Consider the following 20,472-nt stretch of genomic DNA (forward strand, 5'->3'; position numbering starts at 1 on the left):
TGTCGTAGCATTCAACTGGGGTGGTTCTTACTTCCGTAGAGTGCGGATCGCTTCGCGAAAATGTTTTTTGGATAATTTAAAGGCATTCACTCATTTCTGTAGTCCAAATGTACAAGAGCACTTGGAAACAAATAAAAATAATTAATCGACCTAATTTCAACAAACTGACCTCAATTTAGCACCATTAATTTTTTTTAAACTCGTGCTCCTTGTATGTAATGTCCCTATGAGTCTGTGGCCTCATTTAACACTGTGGTTTCCGGCGCAGTATTTACAATTGCGGTTTGTTAAACAATGCCGCAGCACCCCACAGAGTGTGCCGTTAGGCCTATGCTCGCTCACAGGGGTTCAAAATAAATAAAATCTCACCCGGCCTCTGCAGTAACGATTGGCCTTTCTACAGAGTGACGTTGGATTGACCACTGATATGCGGTCAACGCATTCTGTAGTTGAAACCCAAAGCTATTCTTAGGCACTGCAGATTGGTGATGGTTGAGCAAGGGAAATTTGAATTGTGTCGAGTTTTAGGCTCTCTTCCTTGCACCATATTGAGCCGGATTAGTGTCACGTATCCTAAGCCATTAAAGGATTATTTTAGGTTGGTTTAACCTTACACTGTGCTAATAGCCTCGTGTATACAGGAGAGCCTCAGTGGGTGTCGAGGCCCTTTTCGAGATGGTCATGCAGTACAATGTTTGGCCAAATCGTTACTTTTATTTGACATATGGGAGTCATACGTTGAGAAGCCCCGTAAGTAAAAGTACTGTACAGAAAGGTTCACCAACCCACTTGATGGACTGCCATCTACTGGTCGCCTACTGACACGTAATTATATATTGCCAAATTCAGCTCAACCATGGTGTGAGGGCTTTTCTTACGTGAAAAGGTGTCGCCCTGCTCAAACGAGAGCTACCTTACGGCCTTAACGTCTGCGCCAAGTGGCCCTGAGTCAGTGGTTCGAAATTCCACGTTTCGAATTCGCGAGATAAATCTACCCATGACATGGTAACGGTTGACTGTACAGAATAGTACAAATTTTATTGACCTCATAAAATAACCTGGGCTTCGACTAATTCAGCTAGGTTTGAACTTGCAACCTTCCATTTCTCTGTGTCTATGCCGCTGCCCAAGTCCGCGGCCTTCCAGTCGTGGTTCGCACATCCTTGCAGGGCGGTTGGTGGCCGTGCTTGCATGTGGCCCGTATTCCAGCACTGGAGGCGCGAGGGTCGGTGGGTTGGAGAAAATGTCGAGAGACTCCCTTCCCATGGGTATCGAGGTGCCCCGTAACCCTGGCTCGCCAGCAGAATGCAGTGCAGCGAATAGTGGGGACTTGACATCAACTTTCTCTTCTGCGTGGGATAGAGTGTTGCCCCCTCGCATGCGTGGGGTTTTTTTTTCGGGCAGCTTCAGGTTCTTCTCAAATGTGTAAGCATTCACTATTTGGCTGAAAGCATCTTAATATTTAGAGAACTGCAGAGCCATTGTTGGCACCGGCTCACCGCCTGGCAGCCTCCCTAGTTTGTCTGCGGCTCCTCGGTGATTGTGAGATGCAATTTGCATGACATGCCGCTATATATATGAAACTAACCGTTAGATTTGTATCGTTTGCGCTAACTTAGTTGCTGCCGTGTGACTGTATCGCAGTAGCTCCTCTACCAGTGACCTCTCCGGATCGTACGACATGGCGGGATATGGGCACCACCTCAGCCCGGACCAGTACAGCTCCCGGGGCAGCATGGATAGCCTCGACCACCCCACGCAGCCGAGCCAGCACCACCAGCACCTCCACCCGCACCATCCGCACCACAACCAGCATCACCCGCCCCACGGCAGCGACGGGCTGCTGCACCCCACTTCAGGGCAGCACCACGGCTTCTATCCCCACGTACAGCAGCAGCAGCAGCAGCAACAGCAGCACCATCAGCACGTCAAGTCGTCCAGCAGCGTGGACAGCAAGCGCGACTCGGCCTACAGCTCCTTCTCCGTGAGCGACCGCTCGGGATCGGCGGAGAATGTGGCGGCCGCCCCTGTGGTGGGCTGCTGGGATGGTTCCGGTGGCGGTGGTGGCGGGAACTTGTCACCACCGGCTGACCTGCGCTTTGTGCGGACTGTTTACGGAGAGGCGGGCAGTGCCCGCGAGGAGCCGGAGACACTGGCATCACGGCGCAGCGACGGTGAGGTGCCGAGGAATGGGGAGGCGCGTGGATCCGCGACCGGTGTCGCCGCCGCCGCCACGTACGAGAACGGGAGCCGCGACATCTGTGGAGCAGGCTCGGCCAGGGCCCGGTACGAGATCAGGGAGAACCTGACCAACAGCGCCATGAAGAACTACTACGGCAAGGACGAGCCGGGCGAGGGCAAGTCCCGCGACATTTACGCCTCCGAGCTTGGGTACAGAAACACGGAGAGCCTCAAGAGGGCGGACCATTACAGCAACAAGGACTGCTCGATGCACAACATCAAGCAGGCAAACAGCCTCGATTACCCCAGCAGGTACGGCAAGGAGCGCCTCCACTCGGGCTGTGACGAGACGCTCGGCAAGGAGGCCGGCGACAGCCACCAGGGGCAGCAGCCGTCGTACAGGAGGTGCTCGGAGTCGAGTCGGCGGAGCGGCGGGCAGCTGTGGCAGCCACCGATGAAGGCGGCCGTGAGCGTGGACAGCGTGGTCTCCTCGCCGGTAGGGACGCCGCCGCCGCCGCCCGTCCGCAGCGTCAGCTTCATCGCCACGCGCAACCACGAGAAGTCGCCGTCGTGGTCGGGCCCCGACGGCTACCTCCCGCCGGCGGTCGCGGCGGCCGCGCCGGGGCCCCCCAACGCCGCGGCGCCCACCCCCCGGCCTCCGCCACGTGGCAGCTCGGCCTCGAACCTCCTGGCGCTGTCGGAGCCGCACCCGCTCAACACGGTGCCAGAGCGCAGCCCCGAGGTCAGCCCCGTGGTCCCACGCAAGCCGGTGCCGTCCCCGCAGCCAGCACAGGCCTACCCCGGGCAGCCCCTCGCCCCCACAGGCGTCTACGCGGCGCAGCAGCAGCAACAAGATCCTCGCTACGCGCTGTCGGTGTCCGGAGGCGCCGGCGGTTATGGCTATTCGGCCGTGGGAAAGCAGTGCTCCGACGTTTATTACAGTCAGCCTCCTGCGACAGCCGAGAGCCTGAAGCCTCAGCATGGCAGGCACTGCGAGGATGGTGGCTTCGGCCAAAGCCCGCCCCCGAGATCCTACAGTAGCGGCGGGAGGCAGAGCCTGGGCCCGCCGAGCTCGTATCAAAATCAAGATGGGGCGGCGGAGTCCAACGTCGGTTCGCTCCGAGGGCAGCCGTTTAAGTCGGCCAGCATGCTGGAGCTAAACCAGCCATGTGCTGCGGCGGCGAGGTACTACTGCATCTCCATGAACCACCCAACGCAGGTGGAGGTGGCCCCGTGCCCACCGCCCAAGGGGGAGTACAGGCAGTGGCACGACGAGGCCGTCCAGCCGGCGGCCTACGCTTATGCGGACCAGATCCGGAGACCGGACTCGGCCAGCCGGAAGCGCTACAACAGCAGTGGCAGCAGCAGCAGCAGCAGCAGCAGCCACAGCTCGCAGGGCAGCATCGCCGCGCGCGTCGACCTGAAACCCACGAGCTTCCCGCCGACGGACGGCCGCCCCCCCAGCAGCAGCGGCGGCGGCGGCAGGAGGCAGTTGAGCGGTGGCTCGGCCGAGAGCGGCTCCAGCTTCGACGGCCGGCAGTCGGCGCACGCCGACTTCGATAGGGGGGGTGGCGGCTTCTACGGCTTTGCAGAGGACCCTCGCAACGGCGGCGGCGGCGGCGTGGCGGACCGGTTGGGCACGCGCAACGTGATTAGCGCTGAGCGCACGCCTATGCTGCATCACCTGACGGTGCTCGGTGCGGCGGAGGGCGGCAGTAGGGCGGCGGCGGCGGCGGCGGCGACCGCCGGTGATCCCGGCAAGCAGGTACGGCGCAGCGACCGCTTCGCGACCACACTGCGTAACGAGATCCAGATGAAACGTGCCCAGCTGCAGAAGAGCAAGAGCTCCTCTCAGCTCGTGGAAGAGGAGGAGGAGGAAGAGAATGAAGCCACGGAGTCGCTAACGGGCCAGTGGAAAGGAGAGTCCGCCAAGGATGAGCTCAACTCCCCGCTGGATGCTGCGTACGGCGAGGCCTACAAGGAGCACGTGAAGGAGGCGCAGACCAAGGTTCTCAGAGCGACGTCCTTCCGCCGCCGGGACCTGGAAATCCGACTGCCGTTCGACTCGAGCCTGAAGTCGCGGACGCTTGAGAACTCGGAGGGCAATCACAGCAGGTCGAGCTCTCTGAGCAACCCGCCGCTCACTCGGAGCCAACTGGACAGTGCTTTCCAGAGCACAGAGAGCCTGCCAGCGCACCACATTCCCCGCATATGTGGTCGCAAGCGGCTGACGGACCAGCAGAAGAAGAGGTCGTATTCGGAGCCGGAGAAGATGAACGAGGTGGGTGTGGGTTCGGAGAGTGACACTTCCCCGGCCTTTGGAAGCAAGTTGCGCGATGGCGCGTTTGCCTACCCGGAGGGCAGCGCGGCTCTTTGCGGCAACAGCAATGGTGACCGCGGCTCTGTCGCAGACAGACGGAAATTCTTCGAGAAGGACGGCAGCAAGATGTCTCTCCTGCAAAGGGCACAGGCAAAACAGCAGCAGCAGCAGCTGGTCTCAAATTCTTCGAACGCTAAATCCGAACGGCACGATGCGCTGAAAGATGGCTACGGTTGGTACGGTCATCCCGAGCTGTGCTTGGCAAAAATGGAAGCCCGTCGCCACTCCTCGTCATCCTCTTCCAGCCTGAGCTCCTCGTCGGAGCAGCAATGCCTATGGAGGCCCCACGGAGAGGACGTCAGACCGATGGCCGCGTATTCCGACTTGAGCGCCCCTGCGTATCAGCAACACGCCGGCTCTGAGAGGAAGCTCGCAGCCGCTGGCCGTGCCCAGGGGCTGGAGCAGCAGCGACCTTACGGCTCCGACTTGAATATAAACGACGACGGCTTCGGCAACTCCGATCATCAGACGGCGACGGGCGCCCGTGGCAGGGAGCGCCAGCACTTGCAGCAGCCATCGTGGTCACAGCAGGCGCACCTGCACCACCAGCAGCAGCAGCAGCAGATGTCCCTGGAGATGCTGCCCCCACGAAATTCTGAAAAGTTTGTGTCCAGCGAAAATCTAACGAGCTGGAAGGCTGACGGGAGGAGGCACGTGCACGTTCGCTCGCGCTCTTCGCCTACCTCGGAGGTGTCCTGCAAGGTGAGTCTTCATGCCCCCCTCCCCAGCATGATCCTTACATCCCCCCGTATGTATGTATTTACGTGTTGTTGAACTTCTTTCGCACGGTACGTAGCCAACCGTGCTGATTGGAGGGTGCGCCATGGACACCTGTGAAACTACTGGACATCCGTGAAAATGGAGCGTCGGAGATCATTGGATTTTTCTAAGAAAGATAATGATTCGGATAAAGATACAGATTCTGTGGAGTGGGTGACACGTGTGGCCGGGGGTGGCCCTCGGCGTTTATTGTACGCTCCCTCCAATTTCAAAGGCAGTGACCCACGCAGTGAACCAACCACCCCCCACCCCCCTCTCCCAAAGCCCCCCACTCGAGTTAATCCTGGGGTAATGACGTGCACCCAGGACCTAATCGAATCACTGCTTCCACCCCTCCCCACCCCTCCCCACCCCCGCTTTTGGTGAGGACGCCGCACTTGCCGACCGGCCCCGGTGGCGCTCTGTGAGTTGGTCTCGTGGCCCAAAAGCCGCACGGAAAATCACCGGCAATTATGCACATTCTTCTATTACGGAGGGCATGGGGGCCCACCTCCTCCACGTTAGCCGGTGTGAAGGTCGGCTGAGCTTGCCCTACGTCAACGAAGGAATAGAGGAGCCCTCCCCCGAGTGTATTACATGCGCACGCTTTGAGCTGGGCGTTGTGGTGGGGCACGCCAATAATGCGCAGCACTTCAGGGGCAAAGGGTTGGCGGGTTCGCGTCGAATTTTGGAACACAAACCTGGTCTGCGAGTGGTCATGAGGTGACAGCGCAGAGATCGATTTGGTAATGGGCCCAGTATATTCAGACCTCCGAATCTAACCCTCGTATTTGTGTGTGTGTGTGGGTTTTCTCAGTACGCCAGTGTTTTTTTCTTTTTCCCCACGTGCAAAAACATACCTTGCATCGGAGTTGGATGAGACTCGGCAAAGCTCCGATAGATAGAGATTTTTGCCGTAGTATTTTAGCGTCTTTTACAGCACGAGTGCGCCTGTTGCGTATCCCTCTGACGTGTTTTCGGCTTGTTACCAATCTTGGAGAATGTCGCAGGTCGTGGGGCAAAACGTTGGACACACCGCGCCTAACGTAAGGGGGAGAGAGCCAGTGCAGCGCAATGTCGAAAATCCTCTGCGGTCGCCGTACACGCTCGCTCTCAGTCGGTCCTTTCATACCCCCTAGTGGGGATATTGAGCAACTGCGTAAATGTTTCGTCAGCAGTGCAGAACCCCATGTTCTTTCTGCAACGGGGGAGTGGGGGGGAAGCTTTAACAATTGTCCCTAATGCCCTTCACATCATTGTGCTTTGTGTAGGCAATTTGTCTTTGTGCAATGTGTGGTCAGGCTGTGTACTGGGCGCCAGGCAATGAAATAATATTGTAGGCTTTTGGTCATGCAGCCTTCGAAATGACATTGCCAAAACAAATAGTGAAACGTTTGCAGCGATTCATTGCCAGCATGTGTTTAAAGTGCTCCATCAATAAACGGCACAAGCTGTTTACAGCTGCAGTCTTCCTTACACCCAGCATCCTGGTGGTAATATACTAAAAGATGTTAGACGTGGCTCTGGAATGGCAGTTGCTGACAATCTGTACTTGTATGTAAACACGAGCGTGACACCATGCCAAGTTAGCCACAGTGCTTCTCACTGTCTTAAGTGATAGTGGGTCATGGATACCACTAAATAATAACGAGGGAATTTTGTGGCATGATGTTCGGGTGGTTGCATGCGTTTTTTTTACATATTCTGTATATTTCTGTATTGACCTGATAGCGCTTCAATAATTTAGCCTCAGAATTTTTTTTATCAGAATGTGTGTTGTGCTGTGGGCATTGCGATAATCACAAAACTTGTTCAAGGTGTATGCATTGATTCTACTTTGCAGATGGTTTATTAATTCACAACGTGATAAACTGTTATTTGGTTATATTAATATATTTATTGAAAGACAATTCCTGAAATCTTCTGAATTACGTCTCTACCAAGAAGCCCACTGTCTGGAGACTAGTTGAGACATTTGATATGCAGAATATTGTACTTAATTTGCAGTGAATCATTATTACTGAGCGAAGTGTTTAAATAAAAGAAAAGACACAAAGAACAAATTTTATTTTAAGCAATATCACATTTTAAAATGCCGTACCAGCTTACCGAATGTTATTGGAGTATCAGCGTTCTACATAAGCCTAGTTTTCAGCTGGTTTAATTGGCCATCGTCTCCACGGTTAACGTGTTTGTTAGCAAATAATATTTGCCGATCTTGCTGGCACAAAGGTCGTGTGACGCTCTGCAGATGAGTTAACGGTTGTGCTGTCGTCAGTATCAAGTTAATGTCCGAAACTAAACACGTGGTCTTCTTTGGTTCTTTCGGTAAAGTCACGTAGAATGAGAATAAAATAAAACAATACAATTCTCACGACGTGGTGTTCATTCAAGACGCGCTTGGTCTTCCTTCGATTATTTTTTGGGCATGTAACAACGCGTAGTTTCGTCAAATAAAGTCGATTGTTGCCTTCACGGTGGTGCATTTGAGAATCGATAAGTTAAAATGCATGAGATTTACCCCGTGTGCCAATGGGATACTGCATTACGTTTAAGCTAACGGAGTGAACTAGACTGTACAAATGAGGCTTGCGACACGAAAAACAGTACGACAAAAGCCTGCAAACATGCCGCACTCGATTATAATCTAATCTCCAGTCTCAATTGTGACTGTCAGTATTGACAACTCATTGAATTGTGGTGGGGAAGCAGACGATTGTGTTGTTGCCAGGATTTTTCGTGGCGTTTCTCAGGTCCGGCACGTGTCGTGCATTCACATTTTTCCAACATTAACCGACCAAGTGAAACCGATTTTGTCCACTTCATTCAAGAAGTGAACTTCCTAAATCCGAGCCACGTTATCCTGAACTATTAAGAGCAAGAGCTTCCGCTATTTATTGGCAACTTTTATTTTATTTGGCAGGTATTATCTTTGGAAGAAAAAGAATGCAGTAAATTACGATGCTGTTTGTAACCCAAACAGCATCGCGTTACCGTTTTGGTTTTTCCATCGACATCAGGAAGTGCATTTTTTTGCGGATCTCTTGTGAGGTGGGTTTCGGCAATTTGTATGGGGGGGGGAGCCTAACGATCCAAGAACCAGTCGGTGCACCACTTACAAGTGGCATTAGTAATGGACTCACGGGGTGGAATGTGTGCCTAGCCTTTCAGGTGTGGAATGGGGCCTGCCTTGGACGCGGAGGAGCGTGTGCAGTGAACGAGCAGCACGCGTGGAGCGAGCGCTCGCCCCGGTGAGAGCTTTGCTCACGGCTGCCCCCTCCCCCCCCCCCGTGTGTCCAGCAGGAGCTGTTGGCGCGTCTGGGGAAGCTGGAGATCCGCAGGGATGAGGACCACGCCCCGGTGCACTCCAACCCCGAGCAGCATGGCTCAGCGGCCAGGTACTTACCCCCCCCCCCCCCACTTCCCCACATCATCGTCACCTCGCCGTGGATGTCGTCGTCGCAAAGGACAGAAGGCGCGCCCGGGGGCCTTGTCGTTCAATACCTGTGACCAGGTGACACTCTGGCTGTGCTTACGGTGATCGACTCACAAGGGGGAAATGTCCGAGTTCAAATCTAGGTTACGGGTTGACTCATCCCCTAAAGCTGTGAAATAAGTACCACGTTGTGGGAATTATTTGCCTTGTTGGTTCTCCTGATAGACTAACGCACAACCATGGAAATGTGGAATTGATACGAATGGTTTAGAGCTGCCAGAGGTTATGAGTGCAACCCCATTGCTTGTTGAACAGGAATGTACTTGACTTTTTAAATAAATGGACTATTACGCTATCCATTTATTTTCTACATTTATATTTAATTGTAATTGTTTTTGTAATTTATACATGGTGTGGTATATCTTGTTTTTGTAACATTGTAATGTAATGAAGCATTTCCTCCATATGATCACAGAGGCTAATTACAGTACTGTGTTTATGAGTAGCGATCGTGAAACATTTTCATCTTGAGAAACGGCAGAGTTTGATGTGATTTTTACATTGCTCTTAATTTTAATACCAATCTGTACTAATCAAGTGATGAAAAGTAAAATGCCGGGTTTGAAATAAATAGAAATAATGGACACCATTCGCTGTTAAGTGACCGTTGCTTCACCATGGAGCCTGTGCCAGACTAGGTGCAGTCTGAGGCCATGTGGAATGATTAAGGCTCCATATAGCAGGAAGTCACACAACGTACGACAGGCCTCGGTGTTAAGTGTTAACAGAAAACGGTGGCTGGCAGATGCATCGACTGCACTCTTGCTGTGCGAGGATGATGATGATGATGTATATTAACCACCCGGCACCTTGTTGCACACACCTCGGCACATATCCACATATTTGACAGAAAATAATCCACAAGCAGCACACAACTGACATACCCATGAGGGTGTACTTCGCACGTTGCGAATACAGTACCGTAATTTGTGATGTAACTCTGTGGGTAACCTCGTGTAAGAAGAGATAAACTACCGCAGATTGTGGTGATCATTCCGCATTGGTCCTATTAGCCAGATGTAAGATGTGACTAATGGTGTGGTGTGTAGTTACAGTTGGAACAAAAGTGTTTAGTTTTTCAGAGGTTGGTTGCGCAAGAGGCGAACTTGTTTGGAATTCAGTTGAGCTGTACCCACAGCCGTCGGGGGAGTGCCCTTTAGTGGACTGGAATAGGCAGTGGTGTTCCGCTGTATTTGTTGCTGCGGCGTTGGGAGCCCTGTAATTGGATGCAATGGCGCATGGCATGGGCGGAGGGGCAGGGTGTGTCATTCGGCTCATTCATTTCCTTAAGTGGTTAGTGTAACATTCAAGCAAAGTATCTTTTTCCCTTTTGCACTTTCCATCGTGGACATATTGTCGTTACGACCGCGGTGCCCACTACTGTGGGGATTGCACCCGATGCATAGTTATTTTTATTTTGTTTCAGCATACACACTATAAAAATGCACTTTGAACCAACGGAGAGAATAAAAAAAAAATCTGGTTGTTTTTATGAACGTTAAGTGGCTTGTAGTGTTGTCTGGGTCACGTGTGAGGGAGATACTTTTCAGCCCTGATGTGATGAAAACACCACAAATAATAATAACAACAACAACAATCACGTGCAGTTGCCCACACGTCTGCATGTCATCCCCAGCAGCGGAGTATCCGGCCCGTAACAATAACAACTACTGGCTGTCTCTGCAGAACATTCGAGCATATGGTCTGAATTGCAATGTGCAATCTGTTTTGCATACACGTGAGTGATGTTCACTCTGAGGTGGGGCTAGGGTGCATGGGTGATTCGGGCCCTATTTAGTGATGTTCAACAAACCACGGGTTGCGGTACAGTAAGTTGTCCAAAGCATGAATGTAACTTTTCCATTTGAGCAAAATCTTTAAAATGTTTTATCGCACGTTAATTTTTGCGTATTGCACATGGCAGATTATTTTTTACAACATTTTGAATACTCTTATGATGTATTTTTCCTAGTAGGTAGTATACAAATAATGGCAATTTTTTTCTGTTTGTGAAAATGGTGCAAGGAAAAAAGTTATATCCATAATCCGTTATTTTATTCCATTGATTAAAAGTGCATGCAAATAGTTGTGATCAACAACTATGCTTGGGGAATAACAAGGTAATCGTGTTGTGGTGGTTGGCCAATGTTATGGGAAACTATTTAAGAAAAGTGCCTGGCCAAAAAAAATTCACTGGCTAAAATAAAGCTTACAGACGGAGCAGTCCCTTGTGAAAATTGTGGACGCCACATTTTTGGTGGCATTTCGATGTTATCTAACCATACAATCATTGTCTAAATGAGATAATTGAGTTCGTCACTTAGATCAGATCCTGTGGCTTACAATAGGGTCCCTGAAACTATGAAAGGTCTCTGAGATCATGGGACAATCCACATTTTCAAACTTTGCTCAACTTGTGCATGGCATCTGTACTGTCAGACATTATTTCTCAACACCGTATCTGATCAAATTATCAACTGGTCCCAGTGGACTACGAACTGAAATTTTTACTTGCATTCTTTCAAACGTGAGTCCCTGGAGTGTTTTCTCTGCAGTAACATTCACAGCCATTTACATCGGCACTCCCTTTCACCACTATTGTGAAAGGGAGTGTGATGCGATTGTTAACATATGCAAGCAGGCGGCGCACGTTTGTTAAAATCTGAAAGAAAGCCAAGGCCTAAACTTTAGAACTTGGACTTGAGCATTGTTCTGTTCATTGACCGCTTGTTGTAGGGTAGTAAGGTTTATAATAGCTCTGTGCTAAGAGCTGATCTTACGGATTTGCCTCTGTGGCCGGACTTGTTATTGCAATCACTTAGAAATCCTTTGACGCTGTTAGTTTAATTCGCACCTCACATTCTCGGTGGTGTGGAGGGGGGGGTGTAGTGGTTAGCGCACTGCACTGTTACCCAGTGACCTGTTAAAGTATGGTTAACTCATGTGACTGATTTAAGCATGGTGTTGATGCCTTCAGCCATCAGTGGATTGAGGAAGGGCTATATTTTATTATTAAACCATATTCTGGGCAAAAACGTGGTTAGAGTGCATGACTCGCAAATGAAAGTTGTAAATTCAAATCCCAGTTGGGGGTTAACTCTGATTTTCATGCCTCCTGGGGTTGGTAGTCAGAGTACTACTTTGCAGGAAGTCATGAGTAGTTTTCCCATCAAGAGACTGGACCTTGCCATAGGAGACTGCAATTTCCACCAACTGACTCATGCTATGAATGTCCCATGCTCACTTAAGCAGGTCACTTGGACTTTGTTTTATCAGTATATATGATACTCATAAAGCACGGCCCTCTGGAAGACAAGTATACAATAGTGTCGTCACTTTGCTCAAGGAGGGAAATTGAGATGTTGGTGGTCTTCGCCACCGGTGGTAAAATGGCGTGGGTACAGGAAGCCCTCGAGAATCTACATCTTATTCATTCCACATCATAGACGGGTTTGGCACAGGACACTGACACGCAAACTCATGTCTTTTGCGTTTGCCCACATCCTGTGGCTCACAGACCGCTGCCTCACGTGGAGAGACTCGTGTGCCCGTGCTTGCTGGCGTTTGCTGTGGTGGCGCAGTGTCATGGAGCTGAGTCTTGGTCACGTTTGACTCGCATAGTTCGGGTTTCGGTCGAAAAATCTCAAGCCCTGAAAATGACTGGAGCTAATATTGACACTCGGGTGACACAACGCCGTTTGGACAGGGTTTACGTGACCTTGACCAGTGGGTTTAATCGGTGCTTGTCTTTGCATTAATAGCCGCGGCTTGGCAACAAACGGCGAGTTGGGTGCTTCCGCTCATTTCTCATTGGCCGAGACCCATTAGGTCCTCAATCTTTCTCTTAGATGAGGGGTTGGCACCCAAATAAAAAGAACATCCATTTTTTTTTTATCCGGTAAAAAAAAAAAACGATTTCAAGAACCACAATGCATGTAAATACAAGACTGCTCTTAATAATAAATAACGTCCCGATGCAGCCCTTGCATGCGTCTCTCGAGCCGCAGGTTGCCGGCCCCTGCCTTTTAGACCACGGGAATATAGAAAGAAGAGTGATGGATAAGATAGAATTTGCCCCGCTTGGAATGTGTGAAGGAAAACAGGCAGCAGCTCGTGGTGTTGAAGGCGGCTCGTTGTCACAGCTGCTTTACCCATTACCTTCCGATTCCCTCCCGTATCGCTTCCTGCCATTAGTCGTGTTCTGTGCAGGGGGCAACCATATAGAGGCCCTCCCAGTGCACATATTGCAATTCCAGGGCCAAATTTGCACCACTTGGACTGAACGCCAATTCCCTTAATGCCGGTAAGGAAGCATGGGTCTGTACACCATTCCTGCTTGTTGTCTTGTGATGCTGGAAAAAATGCGCCTGGGCTCTTCCCAAGCGGTAAAACACAACAAGCAGTGGTCATCTTTTAAACTTTCTGCAACTGACAATTGTGAGGGATTTTAGAAGCGTTTTGCTCGCTTATCAGAATTGTGGACCGATGAGTGAAATTTCGTTTCGAGCTTATTGACAAAATCTGAACCCTCTGTTATGCAAAGTGGTGAAACTTTGCGCCTTGTGGTGAGTTTTCCAATGTTTTTGCTTGTGGTATGGAAATGTCATTACACGTGTCCACCACAAGAAGGGGAGTTTGTGCTTTGAAAGCTTGGATTTATGTAAACCAGTATGGGTACATGAGGGTGCAAAAGGAGACTTTTGGCCCATCTGTGCCCAAGGCTTTTGAAGCTTTGCATGTGAGCCATTAGCACCAGCCGCAATGTGCGAAAGCTCAGGCGCTGTTGAAGCGAGGAACATGGCCCATTCCCCCAGCTGACAATGTTGTTGACCCATAGTAATTACTCCTGAGCCAAAACTAGAGTTTAAATAACATAAATACACCTGTGGCCAATGATGAAACGGTCCCATTTGTTATATCGGTTATACAAAAAGCCAAAGTGTGTCCCCTGTCCAGCCGAGCAATGAGTTGGCACTTGTCTGTTTTTAGTCCTGAGCAAGTTGTGTAAATTCCACATGGCCGCGATGCATCCGGTCTAGCCATACAACAATGACTGTTGATCATAACAGTACTCGCATTCATACGGTCATATGTATAAAAGCACAAATGCATACATTCTTTATGGAGCACACTCAAGTAGGAATGTGGCAATGGGGAAAAAGCAGTAATACTTGTCCCAAAACAGAACGGCATTTGCACTAGAATTAGAAATATGTGAAAACTCTAACTGCAGAGTGTAGTCCCCTCAAATGCATTGCATACCATGCCTAATTTAAAAGGCGATGTGGCACATTCGTGTCGGGCCATATAAGTCCTCTTTATAAAAACCCTCCATGAGATGGGTCCAGGAAATGATCTCTCATTATACTGCAGGGTTGTCAGTCTGGGTGATGAATACCTCCCTGGGTATGGCTGCTAAAAACATTTGCAGGACTTGTAGAATATCTTTCATCGCTGAGCATCGCCAACGGGGGTGGAGAAACGTGCAACAAAAACAAAACAAATGGGATTTAATTTTTGAGGATCGTCATCACCAGGCCTATTTTATCCACTGCTGGATGGATCTCTTTCCAAGCCATTTTTTGTTTTACAATGTTTTACCCGGTCTCACAATACAGCACTCCCAACCAGCTCCCGCACGGAATGAGCAGACTTCATTGCTTCATCTCTCTGGTGGACTTCTGCCGGACGCTTTCCCTCCTATGGCGGCGAGTCATGTTGTTCTTGACCACCGGCCATCGTCCTTTCTAGCGACATGTCTTGCCCCAAAAACCCACTTTGCTTAATACAGAGGCTCCGACTTGTTGGGGTGTGTGTTCTCTGAGCCGTGTTTTCGTTCTTCGTCTTGACTTTCCATGTCATGCCAAGCGTGCAATTTCCATTGCCGCTTTGCACAATTTCAGCTTTTGTCCTATGTTCTTTTGTCTAGGTCCGTGTTTCTGATCCACATGCCAAAGCAGGTAGAAATATGCACTGATTAACAAAAAATTTTATTCAGAAACATTGGTATGTAGCTCATTATTTCCCCCAAAAAGCACTGCAACCTGATCTCAACCACTTTTTATTTTATTAATTTGATTGCAGGTCCGCCTTAAAAAAACTACCCTTGCTATGCTAACTTTAGCGTGTTTTCCAGTTGGTCCCTCCAACAAATATTTTTAATCTTTGAGCCAACTTGGTTGTACGTGGCTTGAGTTTTGATGATATTTTTATCGAGCCCAACAATTCGTGCCTTTCTTGCAAATTTCTTTGATCATTTCCTGCAGTTGGTTTATGTTGGCCATGTCATGTGCACATCTGAGATGGTTAATACTGTAAAATTGTACGTTTGCCCCGTTATTTCTCCAATATAGCTTTGGTGGAACGTCGTCTTAATTTTACCGTGAAAGAAACCATGTCATTCCTCCAATCGTTTTATGATTCCGTCAAATGCATTATATCTCTGTTTTGGTCTCTATCGCCTACGATTTGTGATTTAACAGCCTTCTGTGTGCTTTTGCCGTTTCCATCATCTAATAGCCTATTACATGTAAATCCCTTTTGTGGCTCTATGTAATGTCACTGAAACTATGTTAGGAACATCAGAAAAGTGACGGGTTGTGAAAAATAAGTCAGTGCACGCGTAACACCCTAAACGTGAACATTTGCCAAAAAAACCCTTTAACATAGGATTCTCAACATAAAATAGTCTTGAGATTCTGTGAGCTTTTACAACGTATATTATTTTCACATCGGTACTTCATCCTGGACACATTTTGACTTGATGCCTGCCTCCTTGTAGTTTTGCCGTTCGCTCATTTCGGCACAATCTCATGGAAATATTTTCCCTTTAATTGGCCTGGCCTTCTGCCTTTGTGGCGTTCATGCCTGAGGGCTTACGATAGGTGTGTGCGCGCGGACGCATGGGCTGGCCAGAGTGTGTGCACGTATGCGCATGTGGGCGTGCGTTTGCCGAAGTGTGGGGGGGGGGGAGGGCTTTCGGAGTTTTCTGTTTGCAAGGGCTGGGCTCGGCAGCGGGTGGTGATCGCAGTTGAGCCGCTTCCTGCTTCGCGCACGCTCCGGTGAGCGCGTGCAACCCTCTCTCCGATAACGTCGCCGGCTCGGCGGTGCTCCGCACGCGGATCTTATTTCTCTTGTCTGCCTTAAACGCCGAGGTAAGGTGGCTTTTTATATGTATGTATGTAAATAAAAAAAAAACTCTGAGCGAAGGAGAGACATCTTACACTTTGGTTTGGCCAAACTTCGCGCGGTTCGTTTGGCTTGAGGATCTGGAGTTGGCACGTCGTCTGTGCTCATGCAGAGTGGCCGTCCCCCTAGGGCAGGCGAGGGCTGGCCGATCAGAGATGTTGATAAATGTCACTGCTTTGCAACGTTGTGTTTTATGAATTGCTGTGTGTTTGGAGGCGCTCGCACCACTGCAATTAATGATCCTGTACTCCCAAGTCACACGAGGCTCGCTGGGGCAAAATATGCATGAAGGTCTAACCCAGGTAAACTTGCAGAACTACTTGGATGTATAAAAGGGATGGTTGTTTGACGGAAATGCCTCCAGGGGAAGCTTTGCTGTTGAGCAAGACTAAATTGCGTTGTGACTAATTGAACTGAGCTTGCATAATAATAGTCTACGCACATTTCTAAAGTCCTTTTGAAAAACTATTGTTCATGTTCCATTTAGTTGTGGGTCAAACTTGAATGTATTTCTCAAAGATGTTGTGTGACGCAAACTTGCCCTCTGTAAAAACGGCACAAAGGAATGGATTCTGTGTACTTTTTGTGTGCAAATAATTGAAGGCCTCTTCTAAACAAATTATTCTAATACAGTATTCCACGCCTGTTTAACTGCCAAAGCAATGTACTGCCCTTTATTCAACCAGGCGCTGCGGTGGCAAGATGTTAACTACCTCTCCTGGTATACATGAGGTCGTGTTTTCGATCCCAACCTTGAGGCCTGTATATTTGGAGTTTGCATGTCTCACTCTCCGCGTGGTCGTGTGGATTTTTCTCCAGGTCTTCCAGTTTTTTCCCTCCACGTTTAGAAACAGGCGTTTAGAGTATTTGGCCTTCTATACATTTCCATATCATAAGCCACTTTGTTCAGCCATCATTTGTGACCGGGTCATATCTGAAAAAGAGCTACATAGCTCGGTGAGCCTTACCTGGTAAGTTTATAGTATAGTTTGGTCTAAAAAAAATTTGAACTATTTTTCCTCCTTACGTTTTGCCCAATTCCAAATTGATTTGATCAGCAATTGTGATTCGCTGTGAAGCAACTGCCCATGTAACACAGCATGTTTACTCTTTGGTGCACAGTTGGGATGTGTTCTTGTCATGTACCAAGTTCAAATGTTGGTACAGTAGACACCTGAACTTATAGACGAGTTGGACAGTGCACTGTGAAATGTTGAATTTCTTGACATTTTTTTTATTTTAGGGCAAATAAGACTTTACAATTATGGTACTCGTCAAAGAGAAGGCTCAATTTATTTCTACTCCATTAAACAAAGGGTGATGTTCCATCAACGGCTGTGTAATTGGTGGACATTCCACATTCTTACGGCGAAGGCCATTATTTACATTGAATAAATACTTCCTATGAAGAGGTATTCAATTTATATCATTCTACATCGTGATGGGCTGAGTTGACCCCTGACCAGGACATAAACACGCTCCCTTCCATTTGTGAGCTGAGAAAATAAAAGCCTCGTAAAAATAGTGGAATTGTTGCTAGGCTACCCTTAATTGTGCCCCAGCTACATTGCCCAATGAGTTTCATGTCCAGAATTTTGACATTTATGTTGCCTTTATTTTTCCATGAATACTCTACAGCAGCCTGTTTGTTTTTCACACCACGTGCATATTTACAATATCTGGTACCAGGTGTGTTGTTTGATTCGGGTCGCATATATCCCGATATAGCCCGTACCGCAAATGGCAGCTTTTTGAGTACACTTAAGGTAAATTATCCTCAGTGTATCGATGATTATTATTATTAGCCAATGGGCATCACCTCGTGGGTAATGGTGGACAAAGCTTTCTGCTATTGTTGTAAACTCAACCTTTCCTTAAACTGAAGCGTCTTAACATCATGGCTATTAACCCTTTAGTGACTTTTTTTCGTTTGTCTACCTGTGTCTAGTTTTAAACACCAGTTGTGGTGTCACACAGTGACTGGGCCACGTGTGTATTTCAATGATGAAGGATGCCTTGTATCTAACACAGTAACCCATTACTGGTTCACATTCAAACAGATCATGAGTGAAAATCCAACTTTGAGTGTCAGCCCGTCATTCCTCCAGAGTCAGGGAAATGAGCACCACTTTGTGAGGAAGGCAGTGGTTGCCCTGTAGAGATAAATGGCATCTGCCATAGAATTGTGGAATTTTCCACCACTGGTTCCCAACCGCCAACTGTTTTGGGCCCTGCCCCATGCGTGTTTGAGAAGACATCATGAGTTTGAAAATATTGCTGCGGCAGCGCTGGTGCAGGCCCAGTGGGCCAATAAGCGAAACATTCTGTGGGGGGGGGGGGGGGGGAGAGTCCTTTTTATTTGTAAACTCTTGAGTGACATGACAGAAGAGACATTGGCAAGAGAGAGTGATGTTGTGAGATTAGCGGAATGTAGACACGATATAACCATCTTGAGATGAGAATGTATGGATACAGATGAGACAAAGACGTATAGAATTCAGAGATGTAGAAATCATTATGGAGTGAGATGGAAGAGGGCGAACTAGACAAGATGTGGGTGAGAGATATTAATTCGATTTTGTTTATGATTATTTGAATAAATTGTATATTTAGTTGACCCCTATATTTAAATTAATTCAGAGCCCCTGGCGTTGTTTGGCTGTATGCATTTGCGCAATATTTTTATTCCTAGCTCCACACCAACCACACCACCGTTCCATGCGGCATACAGTGCGGCCTCGTTGTTTTGGCCCTGGAGTTGAATCCTTATCGCTGAGTTGGGATCACAGGGCAGGAGCCCCCTACATCACATCGCGTCACTATTTCCCAATCGGCCATAGTGTTTGTAGAATGCACAAGGGTTAGTGAAACGGTACGTAACTCCTCTGTAAATATAGGCTCTGTTACCGGCGTTCTGTCCCCCCCCCCCCCCCCCCCCCCCCCCCCGTTACAAACGACACTGCTGCTGTGTATTGGGTGGGGGCTTCACAGTGCGCCAGAGTGTTTAGCTCGGGTACACACGAGTGGCAAAATCCCACTGCTGTTTTTTTTTCCCCTTCGAGTTAGGTGACGGATTAGAGGAGATGGGGATTAATGGGTGCAACTGTGCGTAATGTTATCCTAGGAATTCGCCAGTAGACTAAGTGTGCTTTCGCGCTGAAGAAGCAACTGTTGCAAGGTACCCCGATGTGTTGCGGTGGGGGGGGTGGATAAGGTAATTTACTTTACACCACAGTAATCTCCTTTAACGATTAGACATATCGCAGCCTGCGCTGCAATTCATTTTAATGCATTTGCATCCGCCGCCGAGGCTATGAAAGTCAAAATGTAAGCTCGCGTATGTTGCGTTGCCTTAAGTTGCGGCGCGTTGATCTGCAACTGTGACGGGGTGAGCGCACTGTGGCTCAATGCCTCGAGGGAGATTGTGAAGGTAAACGGCGGCTCCCTGTAGCTGCTCTAGAGCCTCCAGGCTGCCCGGGTGGTAGCTTGGATTGTAAATCTGCCAGTAGGTTACGATGAGGTGTTTTTTAAATACATCAACACTCCCTGTAACATCATTTTTGTTATGAAGTCATCATATTGCATGCCTGTCTGGTTTAATCAACATGTTTTTTTAAATTATTGTTTTGTTTTACATTATTGTTGGCAATTGTTGTTGACGTTAATGGCGAAGCACATTTCACATTTACACCGGGTGTTTTCCACCTGTGTGTGTGTGTGTGGAGGTGGTCTGTGTTGTACAAGTGAGATGGCTCGCACTAATCCCGCACAACAATTTTCTCGCAATCAAGCATGTGTAGCCTCCGACTCTTGTGTTTCAATGCGAACGGATGCGGCGGGTGTTTCTCCTAAACGTTCCCACTAGTGTGTGGAGTTCTCTCGACATGCTGGTAGCGTCTGGGCGCAATATTGTTTTCCCACGCAGTGTTTTGGGGTTTGCCATTGGCCAAATGGGAGGGCTTTGTGTGCATGTTGGTAATTGTTCTACGAATTAAGAGTCCCACAATCCTAGGGCCTAGCATTTTCAACTCCTGGCCACAGTCGGACGGCTCCAGCTCGTGATGCCCGCAATCTTTTGCAACGAGAGGGGGCAGCGGGTGACGTGTAGGGAGACGGTTGCGGGAACTCATGGAAAGAAGGTAGGGGAAGCGATGGAAAGGTGTGGTTATGTACTGTGTTGAACGTCTTTCCCACCGTTTGTAGCCAACCGCGCTAATCGGAGGCGCTGGGGAAAAGACAGCAAACTAAACGGTCGCATTGGCAGAGACGTCGCAGCGATACAACTGCTCCCGCCGTGGTTGTCTGGCTTGACCACCTGAATGTGAAATTGTAGTCTGAACTTCTTTCGCACCATATATAGCCAACTGTGCTAATCGGAGGTGCATCTCATGTAGATGCCTTGCATCTCTGCATCTACATCAGCCATACGAAGGAAGACGTTGCATTGGCGTAAATATGAATCTTGACC

At 49.0% G+C, this 20,472-nt stretch overlaps 1 protein-coding gene across 7 annotated transcripts in view; it reads left to right on the top strand.

Annotated features, from left to right (window-relative positions):
* Positions 1 to 20,472, top strand: part of SHROOM2 (shroom family member 2) — a 263,864-nt gene that overhangs the window by 221,423 nt on the left and 21,969 nt on the right. For 5 of the 7 annotated variants that reach the window (XM_032956705.2, XM_032956709.2, XM_032956708.2 and 2 more), the window contains 2 exons: positions 1,645 to 5,263; positions 8,621 to 8,718. In XM_032956705.2, the coding sequence (XP_032812596.2) occupies positions 1,645 to 5,263; positions 8,621 to 8,718 (3,717 nt within the window). The remainder of the gene's footprint in view (positions 1 to 1,644; positions 5,264 to 8,620; positions 8,719 to 20,472) is intronic. The other 2 variants (XM_032956704.2, XM_032956702.2) reach the window with 2 other exon arrangements.

This window comes from Petromyzon marinus, chromosome 18 (genome assembly GCF_048934315.1).
Source record: "Petromyzon marinus isolate PM22_M1 ecotype Great Lakes invasive population chromosome 18, UKy_Petmar_22M1.pri1.0, whole genome shotgun sequence".
In the NCBI taxonomy this organism is placed as follows: Eukaryota; Metazoa; Chordata; class Hyperoartia; order Petromyzontiformes; family Petromyzontidae; genus Petromyzon; species Petromyzon marinus.